Source organism: Bolinopsis microptera, chromosome 6 (assembly GCF_026151205.1).
Source record: "Bolinopsis microptera isolate Bmic1 chromosome 6, MBARI_Bmic_1.0, whole genome shotgun sequence".
In the NCBI taxonomy this organism is placed as follows: domain Eukaryota; kingdom Metazoa; phylum Ctenophora; class Tentaculata; order Lobata; family Bolinopsidae; genus Bolinopsis; species Bolinopsis microptera.
The window spans coordinates 18,283,003-18,298,322 of NC_087077.1; the positions used below are offsets into that span (position 1 = coordinate 18,283,003).

The window sequence follows — 15,320 nt, forward strand, 5'->3', positions numbered from 1 at the left end:
ATTATTCCTATATTTGCTGAAATAACAGTTCTAGTTCATTTTGTAGGGATGTCGCTGGGGCTGGTTGGGGAATATTACACCCGATTCTGTGAGATCGTGAGTTGTCATGTTGTTGACGATCAGTCGCATTATAACATTACCATCCACCAGTATTTCTACTATTTCTACTTCTGTTATATGTTTAATGACTGCTCATGCTGTTGATTTATGCAATCTTCACTTCAGCTGTGGTTTCGACTACTGATTAATAATTTTATGTTAAATGACCTGCTGTTTTTATGGCCGCTTTGTTATGATCGCTATGTTAAATGATCTGCTGTTTTTATGGCCGTTGTGTTGTGACCGTTGTTTTATGACCGCTATGTTAAATGACCTGCTGTTTTTATGACCGCTTTGTTGTGACCGTTGTGTTGTGACCGCTATGTTAAATGATCTGCTGGTTTTATGACCGCTTTGTTATGACCGCTGTGTTATGACCGCTGTGTTTCAGCTCCAAGGCGATAGCGTTAGTTTCCTGTTCTTGCTGGGCACGTCCTTCCCTGCTGCCTTACTGTTGAAGTACATACCTAGTCCTACTATCAAACAGGTAGAATATCCTTGCTTTTTAAAGCTACCCCATCTCTCTGGCTATCAAACAGAGTATCAATTAAAGACGTTTAGTCAAAAGCAATGTCATCTCCTAAATCAAATTCCAACTTAAACTAAACATTAATTGCAGATCTTACCGCTCACTTTGCCAGGTATTCAGTATAACGATAGCCCTAATTCAGACCTATTTGATATGTGCTGGCGACACTTTGCTACCCATCTTGCTTTGTCTCTTTTCTTATCTCGCCCTTAGGGTTGTACCTAAAAATGTTACCGGCAGGTTAGTTCCGTCACATTACTGTAACAGTGGTTTGAACTTTGTCTGGTATTTTTTGTTTAACTTTTGATACATAAATCGTTTCTTTTTCTCTTCTAAAATGTCCAGTTATTCTAGTGAACAGTTAAACAAACCGTTTGAATAACGATTTAAATGATCATTGCACTGACAATCCTCTTTCTGTCAGGGTGATATTCCACGTATCTTTCTCCCTCCTCCTTATCTTCAAGCTTATTGTCTTCTCTGATCTGTTCGTACCATCTTACCTTGTGGACTCTGTTCTACTCCTCATGGTTCTCAGGGTAAGTTTTTAATAACCATTGACTTCTTTCAGTAACAAATTTCGATAAGGAAAAAAGATTAATCATGTCAACAGAATGTATAATATTGTACGGGAGGCGATGATCGCCTTAAGGTTACCCCGGCTCTAATGTTCTCCCTGGTTGTTCCTAAGATAAGTTCACCTCATTGCATCTACTGTAATATATCCCCACTATGACAGGTATGTAGTTACGGTTACGACTACCAACTAGACCGTATACTAGAAGGGGACAACAAGGACAACTCCCCCTCCCAGCTTTCCTCACTGTTCGACTATGTGGGGTATTGCTTCTGTTTTGTTGGCTACTGGACCGGTCCTTTCTTCACGTACAGCACTTATAACAAGATGGTATTATTACTCAAATATTCAGGATATTTGACGTATTTGAAGTTTGGATAACTAAGAAGAGTTATAATTGGAAAGGAGTGTATGTTGCTACTTCTGGTGTAACCATTTCCTGGTTACTTGTACTGTGTGGTAACAATGTGAACTGTTTCAGCTACACTCCAAGACTCTGATCAGATCCTCCAAGCTAGCGCTGTCTCACATGACGCCCATGTTAGTCATCCTACCTCTCCACATGTTGCAGACTACTTACAACTCTCTTGACTACACTATGGATGAAGAGTTCCTCACCCAGTCCTTCCTCTACAAGTTCCTTTACCTGCTCGCTGGCTTTTGGACTTTCAAGTTAGCATTGTTCGAGTTAATGTTTCTTACACATGTTTGGGAATCTGTAAAACGTATCTTATAATGTTAAATAGTAACTGAAAATAAATACTTTGAGAAGGGTGGTTCATGATTTGTTTTGAGATCAGATAGTAATATTCTTGTGAATAATAAGTTCGCCCCTCTACTAATCGTTTCAGAGTTAAGTTTTTCGGTGGTTGGATAATAGCAGAGGGTATCTGTATAGCCTGTAATCTGGGAACAGTTGAGAAGGAAGATGGAACAGTGGACTACAGCTCTATAATTAACATTGATATTTATAACGTGAGTATCAGATTCCTTCTAAAACTTATGAATTATTTTGAAATTTTTGGGCACATTGCGAAACAAAATTATTAAATCGAATAGAGCCTAAATTTGAAGCTGTCTGGTCATAGATTGTAGAATGCAGAACAAGCTCAGATCAGGAGGTGACCGGGATTCCCGGTACCGGGAATCCCGGTACCGGGATTGGCAATTTTCAGCTATCCCGGTCGCGGTCCCGGTCCCGGTCAACCGGGTGAAGTCAAATTTTTCATCCCGGTCGCGGTCCCGGTCCCGGTCAAATGCTGATTTATGATCCCGGTCCCGGTCCCGGTCCCGGTTAATTCAGGATTCTTGGTCCCAGTCCCGGTCCCGGTCCCGGTCAATCACTCAAATTTGCCGGGATTTTGACCGGGATCTTTTACATAATTTCATTCACTGTGCTTTTAAGTTTTTACTTTCATTCATTGTGAATTTCATCTTTAAACAACCTCTGAGCCAAATAAAACAATGTTTAAAATTGCTAAACAAGTTTACTAGTTTAGGTAACTAATATCGTTACATAACTCATAAGTGCAAACTAACATCAAGTTTTCAACTCGGGCTACGCCCAATTGTCAATTGGAATTGGAGAATGAAACTGTTGAATAATTTGAGGGATCATTGATCGAGGAATGAGGAATGAGGGTGAACTTGAGTAATCAGTACATGAACATTATTGGTGTAGTACATTAGGCCCATGCCCCATTTTGACGGTTTTTTTCAATTATAATGTAAATGAAAGTTGCAGCTTTCAATATGAGAATACCAGTTTTGGTCCCGGTCATCCCGGTCATCCCGGTCATCCCGGTCAAATCCCGGTCATCCCGGTCAAATCCCGGTCATCCCGGTCAAATCCCGGTCATCCCGGTCATCCCGGTAAAATTGGATTGTTGGTCCCGGTCCCTGTCCCGGTCCCGGTAAGATAGAAATCCCAGAAATTATTGGTCCCGGTCCCGGTCCCGGTCACGGTAAATTGATAATCTCAGTCCCGGTCCCGGTCCCGGTCCCGGTCAAGTCACATTTTGTATCCCGGTCCCGGTCCCGGTCCCGGTCAGGCCTAAAATCATGTCCCGGTCACCTCCTGGCTCAGATATATAATTAAATTAAAATGTATTTGTTTTCCTCTCAGACGGAGATAAACTGGGAGCTATCTCAATGTGTCCGAGCTTGGAATAAGAGTGTCCAGTATTGGATGAAAACATACGTCTACGATACCACTCATCTTCCAAAAGCAGGTTTGTGATTTATATCCTTCTTGATGCTCTAAGTCCCAGAGATAATAATAACTGGATGGTGATAATAACTCTGTCATCCACATCAACCAGTAAATTGCTAATTCGTATGTTCTTACCTTAGTCGGAAATCATGTCACCGGTCTTAATCAAAATTATCTTCTAAAATCTCCACTCTCTTTCAGTTAGAACAGAATTTGTGTTTGGGCTGAGTGCGTTCTGGCACGGTATCAGGCCAGGGTACTACTTGACATTCCTTAGTACTCCCCCTATGATAAAACTACAACAAAAAGTGGGCAATCTTACTGCCAAAGCAAGGGAAAATAGCCCTAATCTTGAAATGGTACATGGAGTCTATTTATCTACAATATAGTCCTATCTAATCTTTAATGGCAGATTTTGATCTCAAGTTTCTCAAGATGTTCCCTTAAGTTCTGGAGGGGGTTTCTGTAAACATTGTATAAGTGATACGACAGGTTGTTTTCTTCAGAAGCCTTCAGATAACATTTGTTACTCGTCCTCAGGTTTACAGGATTGTTAGTTGGATCTGTGTCCGTGTGATATCCTGTATGATACTCGCCCCATTCTACATGCTCGACCTCGACAAAATATTAGCCGTAAGTACAGAGACTTTCGTAGGTTTTGATTGTTCAATGGTAGAAGCTGAATGATTATTCGCTGTCACGTGACAGGCAAAATATTTAGTGTTTCTCTGTTCAATCTAAAGGCGAACGTTTACTTTGTGAAGGGAACGTCCATAGTGAATCAGATAAATGTATTTCCGTTCTAAACAAATACCTTTTTTCAGCTCTACTCAAGTATGTACTGGGTTCCACAGATAACAGTTGGTGTTGTGTTTATTCTCAGTGTTATTCTGCCTCAAGGACAGCGGCCTGAGCGTCCCAAAACCTCTTGATGCGATCAAACAACAGTGATGATAATTATAATCATAGAACTTAAAAGTTATGGAATTGTGAAACTAAACATAGAACTTATAAAAGTTATGAAATTGTAAACATAGATTTATTTAAGTTATGAAATCATAACTTCAGAACTTAAAGGACCAGTTAACTGAAAAAAAAGTTATACTCATATTTTGACAGATTGTGACAAATAGCAAACTAAGCAACGAGTCGAAATTCCTAAATCTCTAACTGCTCTCTAACGCGTGTAAATAGCGTTTGTATTATTTTGGCGATGACGTCACGAAGTCCCTTGCGCGCGCAGAGGAGCTCGTGAGAATGTATTTTACAGGTAGAAAATGGACATAATACAATGTTTTTCCCCGAATAACCCGAAAAGTAAGTAATTTAGGGTACATGTTGCTTCATAAGTTGTATATAAACATGGCCATTCTGCACAATTTGCACACATTCAAAAACCTTTAGGGCCTTCATAGCCCAATTTACCAGATACCCATAGTTTTGCATGATTTCTGGAACCGAAAATCAGTTTTTCGCCAATAACTGAAAAAGTAAGCACTTTAAGGCATATGTTTGTTCGTAAGTCATATATTAATATGCTAATTGCAGTTCTTTTGCACCCTGTCTAAAGACTCTATCACGATCCTATCGAAAATGGGCTCAGCACCACGCCCAAAATGGTTTTTGGCGAATTTCTCGAAAAGTAAGGATTTTAGGCCATGTGTTGCTCAATAACTCCTATATAAACATGCATATGTGGCTTCGTTTAAGCCTATTTTGAAGTCTCTACGACCTTCAGAAGCAAGGGGTCGGTTATGTTATTGGGTCAATATGGGCGTGGCCCTCCTGGGTTTTCTCCACTGTCAAAAAAATGTCTCCAAACGAAAATCGTTTATTCATACCTTCGGGAAGGTCTGTGCAAAGTTTCGTGAGTATCTGAACATTTGCAGGTTCATTTCCATAAATGTCCATAAATGACTGGATTGCACAACTTTAGAGTTAACTTTAGAGAAACTCATAGTCATTTATCTCAAATTAAGCTGTTAGTGTCCATGATCAACCTGTGGCGACAATGTTTTACGTGAAATGTAAAAATCAGAAGTAATGTAAAAAGTGTATTTTTAGATTAAAGTGCTAGCTCATAGTTTTAGAATTGTATAGATTAACGTTGGTCGTTTAACCATCTAACAATCGATCGTGCCGTATTAATATATGGCCAAAGAATAATAGGATCTTGGAAATTCTATATTTGTTCAGTGGGTCGATTGACTGAACACGTTTGCACTTGGTATTTAAACTTACCAGTAGTTTATTTATGTTATGTACCGATGATAATGCAATTAGGATAACAACTAGGTAAGCCGAAGTATAATTCAAAACTGTAACACACCGCACACCGTACACTCCAATCACTATTACTATTTGGTAGACCGGGTATTTTGGCGGGAATTCTGTTCCCACGGCACTGTTCTGATAGAAGCTACTTCTACTAATGGTCCCAGAGGAACGGCCGTAAAGTAGCCAGACTTCTTGTCTCCTGTACTGGCTGACACATGCAGATTAAAGTTAGAAATTTCGCTATGCTATAAATATAATTGCTCTCGGAATTGAACAAACTAGCTCCTACTTATCTAGATCCTTTTAAATTCGTTAGAGTTTCATCGACTGGGGAAAAATAATCGGTACAGTCTCCCTGCTTGTGTAATTAAGCAATGAAAACAATCCAAAATTATCACATATGACATAAGAACTGTAATAGCAGTAACTTTCTAACCGTACATTCACCCGCCTCTGTCCAAGAACCTATATCACTGTTTAAAATCATGACGTGAGCACTGTACATCCAATCAGCTATTCCTTTAGTTAGGATGATAGCCAAAACTATAAGGATTTTGGAGAACTCGGGTAATAGTCATAATTCTAAAATTTGAGTGAGTAACACGTGTTTTAATGACAACGATAAAGATTTGCAACGTATTACGCTATGCCAGCGCGCACTGAGGGACTTCGTGACGTCACGAGGCCACAGCTTATTATTGCAATAACACGCGTTACAGGTACGCTAGAGAGTTGGTTCTTTCGGCGATACGATTCTTTACCAGTTTGTCACAGCTGATTTAAATCTTAGCCAAATTGGAGACTACAAATTTTTCAGTTAACTGGTCCTTTAATATTTGGCTGTAGAACAATAATGTTTGGGGTATAGATATGGTTTAATGTTGCATATATACTTGTTTGTAATATGCTGTTTTGTTATAAATCGAGTATACATTAACCTCAAATTAATTAAAGGCCTTACTGAGTCTACTTAACAGTATCGTCTACGACTAGAATAATTTAAATAATATTGATAATTGAAATGAACCAACGTTGTATTTTTACGATTGTAACTGATCTGTTAACATATTAAAGTAATTAATCGTTTCCAGAAATTAAGTAAAATGAGATTGATAACCTAATATTTATTTTCTAAGAGTAATATTTCATTAAACGGCAGAATGGATCGAATTTTTCCACATGTTACTTTACTTTTATAAGCAGTTCAAGTTGCAAAATTTTCAGATAAATTGACAGTACTGCCCCTGACCCTAATTGAATCATATCGCTAACATTCAACATTGAAAATTAAGGAAATACAGTAAAACTTAAAGTCGTTCCATTTTGCACTTTTGAACTTCCTGTTGTTATTCCTAATTTATGGAAAAATTAATAAAAGTTTGTATGAGTAATGAGTATTCAGTTAATTGATGTATCCTTGTGTTTTATATAATAATATGATATCTAAAGCTTATAACGTAATTACGTATAATATAACAAAGTTTTACGAAGTATATTCACTTTTTTCTTTAAATGAAATTATATCGTTGTCTTTTGATGAATTTTGGAGAAGTTTTATATTAAGTTACCAACAGAATTTTTTGTAATTGCATTTTGATTAAACAGTCGCCGGGTCTCGGTTGCATAAAGTGTGGAACGGTTATACTCAGAATTTTTTCATGAGGTTTAAACAGTTGGCGTTATAATACCTATCTGCTTTCCGTAAATATTGGATGTTAATTATTTATTATTCATATATGTATTGGGTTTGTTAGATAATGTACAACGATCAGTACAGAAAGATTTAGATGATGTCTATATTTTGGAATTATATGATTAAAGTTGTTTCGTAATCAGTTTTCTATGTCAAATAAAATGATAATAAAATGTAAAAGGCCCTATAAATTTATGTGTTCATGTTAGATAATAGATATGAACTAGACTATATTATTAAAACCACAATGATATTGGTTAGATTAATTTAAACCTGTGAAATTGTAAGTGATCATTGTATAATGGAGAGTGAAGGTCACGCTGTTTTAGAGCATAAACATTTTGTATTATTGGACTATAGTATGTCACAATTAAATAAGAGTTATAATATGTATTATATTACCTTGAGTGCTGTGGTCGTAGTTGGCCCATTTGTTTTTTTCTAGAATTTTTAATTAGTGATTAATGATTATACAGTTAATCAGTAGTGTAAAATAATTTCGTTCGTCTTTTGATACTGTAAAATAGATTTTTAGAGACAGATGCTAGTTTTGCTTTATTAGCCTACGCTACATTTTGTTTCACTTGCTCTTCCCTTAAAGCTACTAATTTCCCGAAAGTCCCTAAACTCTTTTTAAAGAGTTAAATTTTAAAATACATCACAGTTAAACTAGCCATCTAAAGTACAGTATAATAAATGATTAATCTGAATTTTATTTCGTACAAATTGGGTGTCTTACACCTAATAAACAAACTTCTCGCACACATTACTTGACTTTAAAGGTTCCGGTTTCAATATCCGGTTTCGATGGCCAATAAATTGATTACGTAATAATACAGTGAACGACCCCTAACTTTATCCTCAAAATAACAAACATTTTTTTTTCGATCACGTGCTCAGAAATGAGTACCTATTACCGTTAATGCCTTAAAGTCCAACAAATTACAAGTCCTGACTTACACTTGGTGAAGCAACCTTGTGTCGTCTCTTGCATCTTCTTCACTCACGGATTGGTTATCTGCCTCAGATGGCTCATGTTGAGGTTCGGGCAGGATGGTACCAGGTCCTACCTCACGTTCACCCTCATCTCCAGCCTCTGATCCCTCCAACTCTTCAATCATCTCCTTGACTCCATTTTCTTTCTGTTTCACAATCAAAGCAAACTCAGGTGCCATAGCGAAGTCTTCTGATCCCTCAAACTCTTCAATCATATCCTCGACTCCATTTTCTTTCTGTTTCACAATCAAAGCAAACTCAGGTTCATTGAAGTGGAACGTAAACGATTCTTCTGATCCCTCAAACTCTTCCATCATATCCTCGACTCCATTTTCTTTCTGTTTCACAATCAAAACAAACTCAGGTGTCATAGCGAAGTTTAAGTCTGCGTTATCCTTGACTTTGTAATTGTTGGGTAGGAAGGGTTCAAAAGTCATTTCTTTGTTGTATTCCCTCCACAGTTCCTCGTATTCTCTTTCAGTTTCAACCCTGACCATCCTCAACAACAGTGATCTGAAACCTTTGCTAGACTCCATATGCCGCTGTCTACGGGTGCTGGGTGCCACAAATCCAGCAACAGCAGATACTAACGTCGTGATGATTCCCAAAGTGGCTGCTACGTAATGGGTGATAGGAAGAAGGGTTGAGAGGGTCGTTATCGAGGGGAGCGCTATCATAGATATGCTGAGTATGTTGTGTGTCCTGTCCCAATATTCTGCCACTTTGGAGTGCGAGTCAGCTTTGGCTTTTGTCATGCTGACAAATGATAACCAGTTTTTGGAGACACCCATGATCGTACACAACCTAAGCTAGGGTTAACCAGTGTATTAAAATGTTCATTGAAGTGGAACGGTAACGGTTCGAAAACAAATGCACGTACTGTATTGAACTGCATTCACGAGCTTATATTAATCGAAGAAAACTGTGTACAGTTTAATTTACAAGAGCCTCTCTTTCTCAGCGGAAGACTGTAAACGACTGTAAGGCTACAGGGAGGCTACAATTTTCTGCAGAAAACAACACCTATCCTTACCTTGTCGGACTCTATTTGGTTAAAAATTAATCGGGCATCGGAGGGTTTAGCGCCTAGTGCCCACGTTATATCAGACCATTTAATGTCAAACCAAATTATAATGTTCGATAAGGTAAAAACAAAGACAACAGTTAACTTTGGTCAACTGTTTCGAAGTTTAACAACATAACAGAAAGCTGACAAAAAAGTAAGCATACCACAATGAATTTAATCTACATTGAATGAGGACTTGAAAATATTGCCACTGGAATGAAAGAATGTATGTGACTTGAAAATATTGCCACTGGAATGAAGGAATTCGATATCATTATATCTGGAGATTGGGCAATCTTTACATAAGGGGTTGTCAAATGTCACATACTATTTAAACTATGATGGTAGTAGAAGGAGTGGATTTCTAAACAATTACGCTAGTGTCATTTTTATAAAATTTAGTTATTTGTAAAACTGATTACGGAGGTCGAATTCTATACGTTGACAAATATTTTAATTACGAAAGTGTTTATCTCATAAAAAAACCGTGCATATTTCTTGAAAAGGAAGATTCTATTGATAACAACTAATCAAATTTAGTTTTGTTACTGATGATGACTTTTAAAACGTATAATTAATCTTAGAAGACATGGCAAACGATGTGTTTCAGGGAAAGATTGAGGGTTTTCCAGAAATATCAGTTGATTACTTTGTTGGTAGCAGGTTGAAAAGCTATTGTTTCTTCTTGAGTCACTGCCACACTGATCACATTAAAGGATTGGATAGCCAAGAGTTTAAATCTCTACTCCAGCACAAACAAGTCAAGATATATTGTACTAAAGTCACAGCTAGCTTAGTCCTAAGGAGATCTAAACTGGACTACCTAGCTTCTTCGTTCGTTTTTATTGAAAAAGATGAAAGCTATACTTTACATGTTTCTCCAAAAGAAACCATCAATGTCACGATCATGGATGCTCACCATTGTCCTGGATCTGTTATGTTTTTATTTTCTAGAGATGGCGATGCTTCTTTATATACCGGAGATTTCCGTGTCACCAAAGATATTGCTCTCAATAGTGCCATCAATAATGTGCAACTTAAATCCCTTTATATTGACACTACATTCTTTTCTCCTAAGATACCAAAATTTCACGATTTCCCATCTCGTAAAGAAAGTGAAGATGCAGTGGTGAGGTTTGTTCTTCGGGAAAAAGAAAAGAATGATTCAGTTGTGGTTCATATTGATGTGACACCAGGGTGGGAGAACATATTCATTGCTCTAGCAAACCACTTTGATTGTGATGTTCAAGCCCTGGAGAATTTATACAATCAGTATTCAGATATTGAAGACATAATGTTTTACCTAACTCTAAATAAAAGTTGGTTACATATTAACCAAACTAATTCGGAATGTACCCTCTGCAATGATACAACATTAAAACTTCGCCCATCCATTCAATGGAAGTTACACAACAATATGATGAATAATGATACAATGATTGCTGCAAAAGCTGGAGTCAACAACAGCTGGTATGTTACCCATTCAATGCATAGCTCCTATAGTGAATGTTGTTCTTTCATTGAGCAGGTTTCTGCTGATAAGGTGTTCCCAATAGCTACCCCACCAAACTCATCTAATGAGCAAATTACAGCACAGCTCAAAAAGTTTTGGAAAAAGAGCCAATCGATCACCCCAGCTAAATCAACTAACTTTAAGTCAGACCCTTCCAATCTTTTGAATAACAAAGAAGATTATCATCCACAATGTGAAGAGACATTTGATGATGTTGATGTCTCAAGTGAAAGTGACGATTGCTTGCCTATATTATTAGTTGAAGCTAAAGCAGTAGAAAAGATTGAGGCTATCGAAAAAGAAATAGAGGATAAAATGAATGACACTCACAGAAGGAATAATTCCACAAGATCAACCAAAATTAATACTATACTGAGTAGTGATGAACCCTCTGAGAAGTCATGTCTGCAACAAACAGACTTAAAGCAATCTCGTTGTAGGAAGAAAAGAAAACACATTAAAAAGTCAAAGCTGTCTGTAAAAAAGAAACCAGTTTTAATTATAAGCTCCAGTTCTTCTGAATCAGATGACATTATCATTATAAAGGGGAAGGATCTCAATAAAGCAGTTACAAATAACAGGTCCACTTTTGCTTCAGCGCAAATGGATGATCAACATGTAAATCAGTTTTTGAAACTTGCAGACAATGAAGTAGATATTCATAAATCAAAACCTAAATCACCAGGGAAACTGAAAAAACCTCCAAAAATCTCGCCTGATTCAAGTTTTGATAAGGACGTCATGGACTCATTGATGTCCTTGGATAATGAAATAGAGTCACGTAAATCATACAATTCGCCATCTGATGTTCATGTTCAACAGAATGATTTGAAAATATTACCAAGTGTTGGGACATCTCTTGGTGTCCCCTCTTCAGAGAAACAATCCATGGACATGATAATGAGTCAATATTTTGATTCAGATTCAAATTAATCTAGTGCAAATTTTGTGAGTTCCGTTTATACTTTTTTTGTAAATAAATGATTGTGTTTGATGAAGAAGTGCTGACAAACCTGAGGGACCTTATTCAAAAATAATCTCATTAATCTAATAGAAAATATTCTATTTTCCATCACTCCTGATTTTGGAATTTTTCTGTGAAATTTATCAAGAATGGATCAAATTATCGCTTCGATGTGGTGGATCAAAGAAATTTGGTTTATGATATTTTTCGAAAGAAGAAAAGAAATAACAATGAATCTTAATTCCTCTAAAGTTCCTGATTTTCTAACACCCAATCCAAACTAGCGAACTAAACATGGACAGCCCTGAAGAGGTCTCCTCCCCTCTCCTCCACGCGAACACCCCCGACATAGAACCTGAAGATGAACGTCCCATCACCCCTGAGCTCACCTTACCCGACCAGCCCTCCTCATATAACGGCAATACCTCCCCTCACATCAGTTATGAACCTCCCTCCCCCATTAACCTGCCCACTTTTGATGACGAGGAACACTTTAAGGGTGAGCTTGTGGAGAACTTGAATCGTGGTTCAAATTGATATGAAATAAATTGGTGATGCAGGCATTTTTTAAACTGAGCACCACGTTGCCTCATAATTATAAACATTAAAATGCTGACTCCAAACAATTCTATGACGATAAACCCATTCTATCTATCGTTTTGAGTCTTAATCTCTTCTTACAGATGAGGAGGAAGAGAAGCCCGGTCCCAGCAGTACACCGCACCCTGAGAAAACTCCAGCTAAGGAGACTGACTTCTACGATCTCCCTGACGGTCTGAGTGACAACGAGGAACAGGCTCAGGGACAAGTTCAGCGATCAGGTTCGTAACAATCTCATATTGCTAGGAGTTGTAATTATGTGTTATCATACATCAACACATACATTGGTAAATTGTTGTACTGAGTACTGACGTCATGTAACTTGTTGCCTAATATCGTGACGTAATGTTACTCTTAGCGTTTTTTGGCGTCATATCCAAAATATCTTTGACGGTTATTAAACTCACCTATTTTCAGGGCTTATCAACGACATTTTTGGTGACTCTGACGACGAAGAGGAGAAGAGAGAAGATGAAGGGGACGAAAAGACTGATTTGACTTCAGCGACAGCCCCAAGTATAAAATACTTAAAGTTTCTGCGGTTTCGGTCTAAAATCATTAATCATAAATATTTCAAACTAGAATCAACGAAGCGACAAAACTTTTTATCGTGTAATTGAAAATAATATTGCAAATTGTTGCAAACACGGTTGAACAGAATATAATCGAATGCTAATCACTTCATTTCATTATTATAAACTTAAAGACGACTAGCTAACCAATAATTCATCAATCCTATAATTTTTTAATCGAAAACTTTCCTCAGCGGAAGAAGAGGGACAGAAAAAGAGGGATGATGACGAGGTGGACACAGACGAGGAGTTAGAGATGCTCAACCGCAACGACAACCTCTTCGTCAGCGACTTTGACATGATGATGGAGAAGAAGAAAGCAGAGAGAAAGAGATCCATGTCCAGAAGGAAGAAAGACGTAATAATTGCTTATCCGATATGTTTTTAAATGCAATTTGATGTAACTCTCGGTATACTTATAGATATTTAGCAATGTATTAGATAAATGGGCTTTTAAGATGAGTTGTGAAAGGACCCCTCTTAAGGCCAAGACTTGCATTCTTTATAAGTTCGTCCATTTAAATGTTTAATCAATTGATGAATAAGTAAAATTCGAAAAAATGAATTAAAACATTCCAGGTGACGGACATCATCAACTCCTCAGACGACAGGATAATGTATATGATCTCTCAAATGAAGGAGGCAGCAGAGGAGGACCGCCGGTTAAATCAGGCAGCTCAAGCCGCCGTCAACAAGCTCGGTCTCATCAAGCTCGTCATCAAGCAGCTCAACAAACACGACCTTCAGAACGCCTTTATAGATTGTGGCATCCTGCCAGTCCTGGCGGAATGGTTGTCTCCTCTCCCTGACAACAGTCTCCCGCACATCACCATCAGAACAGAGATTCTCAAGATCCTGCAGATCTACCCCCAGATTAACACCGACATGTTGAAGCAGAGCAAGTTAGGCAGGGTCGTTATGGGACTCTACAAGAACACCAAGGAGCGGTTCAGTAATCGTGAAATGGCCAGGAAGTTGATCCACCAGTGGGCTCGGCCAATATTTGGGCTGAACAGTGATTACAGTGCTCTGTCTAGGGAAGAGAGGGTAGACGCGGATCTGAGACACATGGTGAAGTCGAGGAAGCGGAGGAGGAAGACAGAAGAGGAGGTTAAACCGGAGGGAGATAAACCTGGTGATAAGAACTTTATAATGCGAGCCAGAGTGCCGGTACCTTCTAACACTGACTACGTTATTAGACCCAGGTCTAAAGTAGATGATGATGTGGTGAAGAGGAACAAAAAGCTCGCACCCAAGTTGGAACAGCTCAACAAGAAGTTAGCGAATAAGAAGAAACTGATTAATCCTAACAACTTGAGGTCCTCTTCTGTGTGCCTGACAGGGAACAAGATGCCGTTATAGACACTATTATTGACACTGGGTAAAAGTGATGTGAGCCAGAAAATACAGCTTTGAAGTTAAAACGTGGTTGATAAAGGGAGATTTATTGCAAATATATTTGTTGCGAGAGACTGTCATGAGAAAATGTCACGAGAGACTTATGCTTCGTTTACCATTTTAAAGCTTACGACGTTGTTCGTAATTTGCAAATTATGAGAGAGTTTGCTTAACAAAAAACACGCCCGTCGAATTGGTTTTTTGGTTTTCATTCGGGTTTCAACCTCCCCTGATTAGCAAATCTGAAAATTAATTGATATTATTTATTTGAACGTTATAACGTAACGCGTTACCTGTTATTCACGCCGTATCGTTACTTCACTAGGTTATTGACACTTTGGTCAACAAGTTTTCATCTGGAAAATGCATTCTTGCTCCTCTTAAATAATGTGTATCATGACGTATACAGTGCAGGAAAATAAACATTGACTATTTCAACTCCTTTTTGAGAGGTTATAGATGACAGAACTGCTGAACAGTGTTTTTTGTACGTCTTAGTTTAAGGTTAATTTTTGCCGCAGCTGTTCATGTTGGTGGCTTTTTAAAAACATTGAATTACGTTAAATTTTGTTAAATTAGGTTAAATTGTCACTAGTACACTGTTTGAACCCACATGAACAGGAACCGTACAGTTAGTAATGATTTGTTTTGATAAGTGAATAAAAAGAAGCTAATTTGAGACTAGTATTAAAATATTAACTGTCTAACGGCAAATTGTGTATTTTGTCAGCTATCACAGTAGAGCAGTTTCAATTCTGTGCTCTCCGAAGATTAACCAACATTCCGACCATGGAAAATTTGAGATGAAATCATAGTCAGACTAG

General features: G+C 37.8%; 4 protein-coding genes across 4 annotated transcripts in view; 3 read left to right on the plus strand and 1 right to left on the minus strand.

Annotated features, from left to right (window-relative positions):
* LOC134816264 (E3 ubiquitin-protein ligase RNF13-like) overlaps positions 1–15,320 on the minus strand; it is an 87,852-nt gene that overhangs the window by 49,102 nt on the left and 23,430 nt on the right. The gene's annotated exons all lie outside the window — the stretch shown is intronic.
* On the plus strand, positions 49–4,486 carry LOC134817292 (lysophospholipid acyltransferase 7-like). Its single transcript, XM_063826425.1, has 11 exons — positions 49–96; positions 491–586; positions 741–868; positions 1,053–1,167; positions 1,368–1,535; positions 1,687–1,877; positions 2,057–2,180; positions 3,331–3,436; positions 3,619–3,776; positions 3,958–4,050; positions 4,242–4,486. Exons 1-11 carry the CDS (start codon positions 49–51, stop codon positions 4,347–4,349), a joined length of 1,335 nt encoding a protein of 444 aa, XP_063682495.1. The 3' UTR covers positions 4,350–4,486.
* Positions 10,018–12,037, plus strand: LOC134816825 (protein artemis-like). Its single transcript, XM_063825820.1, has one exon. It carries the CDS (start codon positions 10,039–10,041, stop codon positions 11,893–11,895), a length of 1,857 nt encoding a protein of 618 aa, XP_063681890.1. The 5' UTR covers positions 10,018–10,038; the 3' UTR covers positions 11,896–12,037.
* LOC134817554 (protein IWS1 homolog) lies at positions 12,215–15,273 on the plus strand. Its single transcript, XM_063826727.1, has 5 exons — positions 12,215–12,425; positions 12,610–12,747; positions 12,944–13,042; positions 13,293–13,456; positions 13,678–15,273. Exons 1-5 carry the CDS (start codon positions 12,221–12,223, stop codon positions 14,458–14,460), a joined length of 1,389 nt encoding a protein of 462 aa, XP_063682797.1. The 5' UTR covers positions 12,215–12,220; the 3' UTR covers positions 14,461–15,273.

What these genes read in the sequence shown, in the direction of transcription:
- LOC134817292 (XM_063826425.1), top strand. Translation starts at nt 49, where the DNA reads ATGTCGCTGGGGCTGGTTGGGGAATATTACACCCGATTCTGTGAGATC. An exon ending in ACACCCGATTCTGTGAGATC is followed by an intron (nt 97 to 490) that starts GTGAGTTGTCAT and finishes GCTGTGTTTCAG; the next exon opens with CTCCAAGGCGATAGCGTTAG. An exon ending in ATAGCCCTAATCTTGAAATG is followed by an intron (nt 3,777 to 3,957) that starts GTACATGGAGTC and finishes ACTCGTCCTCAG; the next exon opens with GTTTACAGGATTGTTAGTTG.
- LOC134816825 (XM_063825820.1), top strand. Translation starts at nt 10,039, where the DNA reads ATGGCAAACGATGTGTTTCAGGGAAAGATTGAGGGTTTTCCAGAAATA.
- LOC134817554 (XM_063826727.1), top strand. Translation starts at nt 12,221, where the DNA reads ATGGACAGCCCTGAAGAGGTCTCCTCCCCTCTCCTCCACGCGAACACC. An exon ending in GGGACAAGTTCAGCGATCAG is followed by an intron (nt 12,748 to 12,943) that starts GTTCGTAACAAT and finishes ACCTATTTTCAG; the next exon opens with GGCTTATCAACGACATTTTT. An exon ending in TGTCCAGAAGGAAGAAAGAC is followed by an intron (nt 13,457 to 13,677) that starts GTAATAATTGCT and finishes AAAACATTCCAG; the next exon opens with GTGACGGACATCATCAACTC.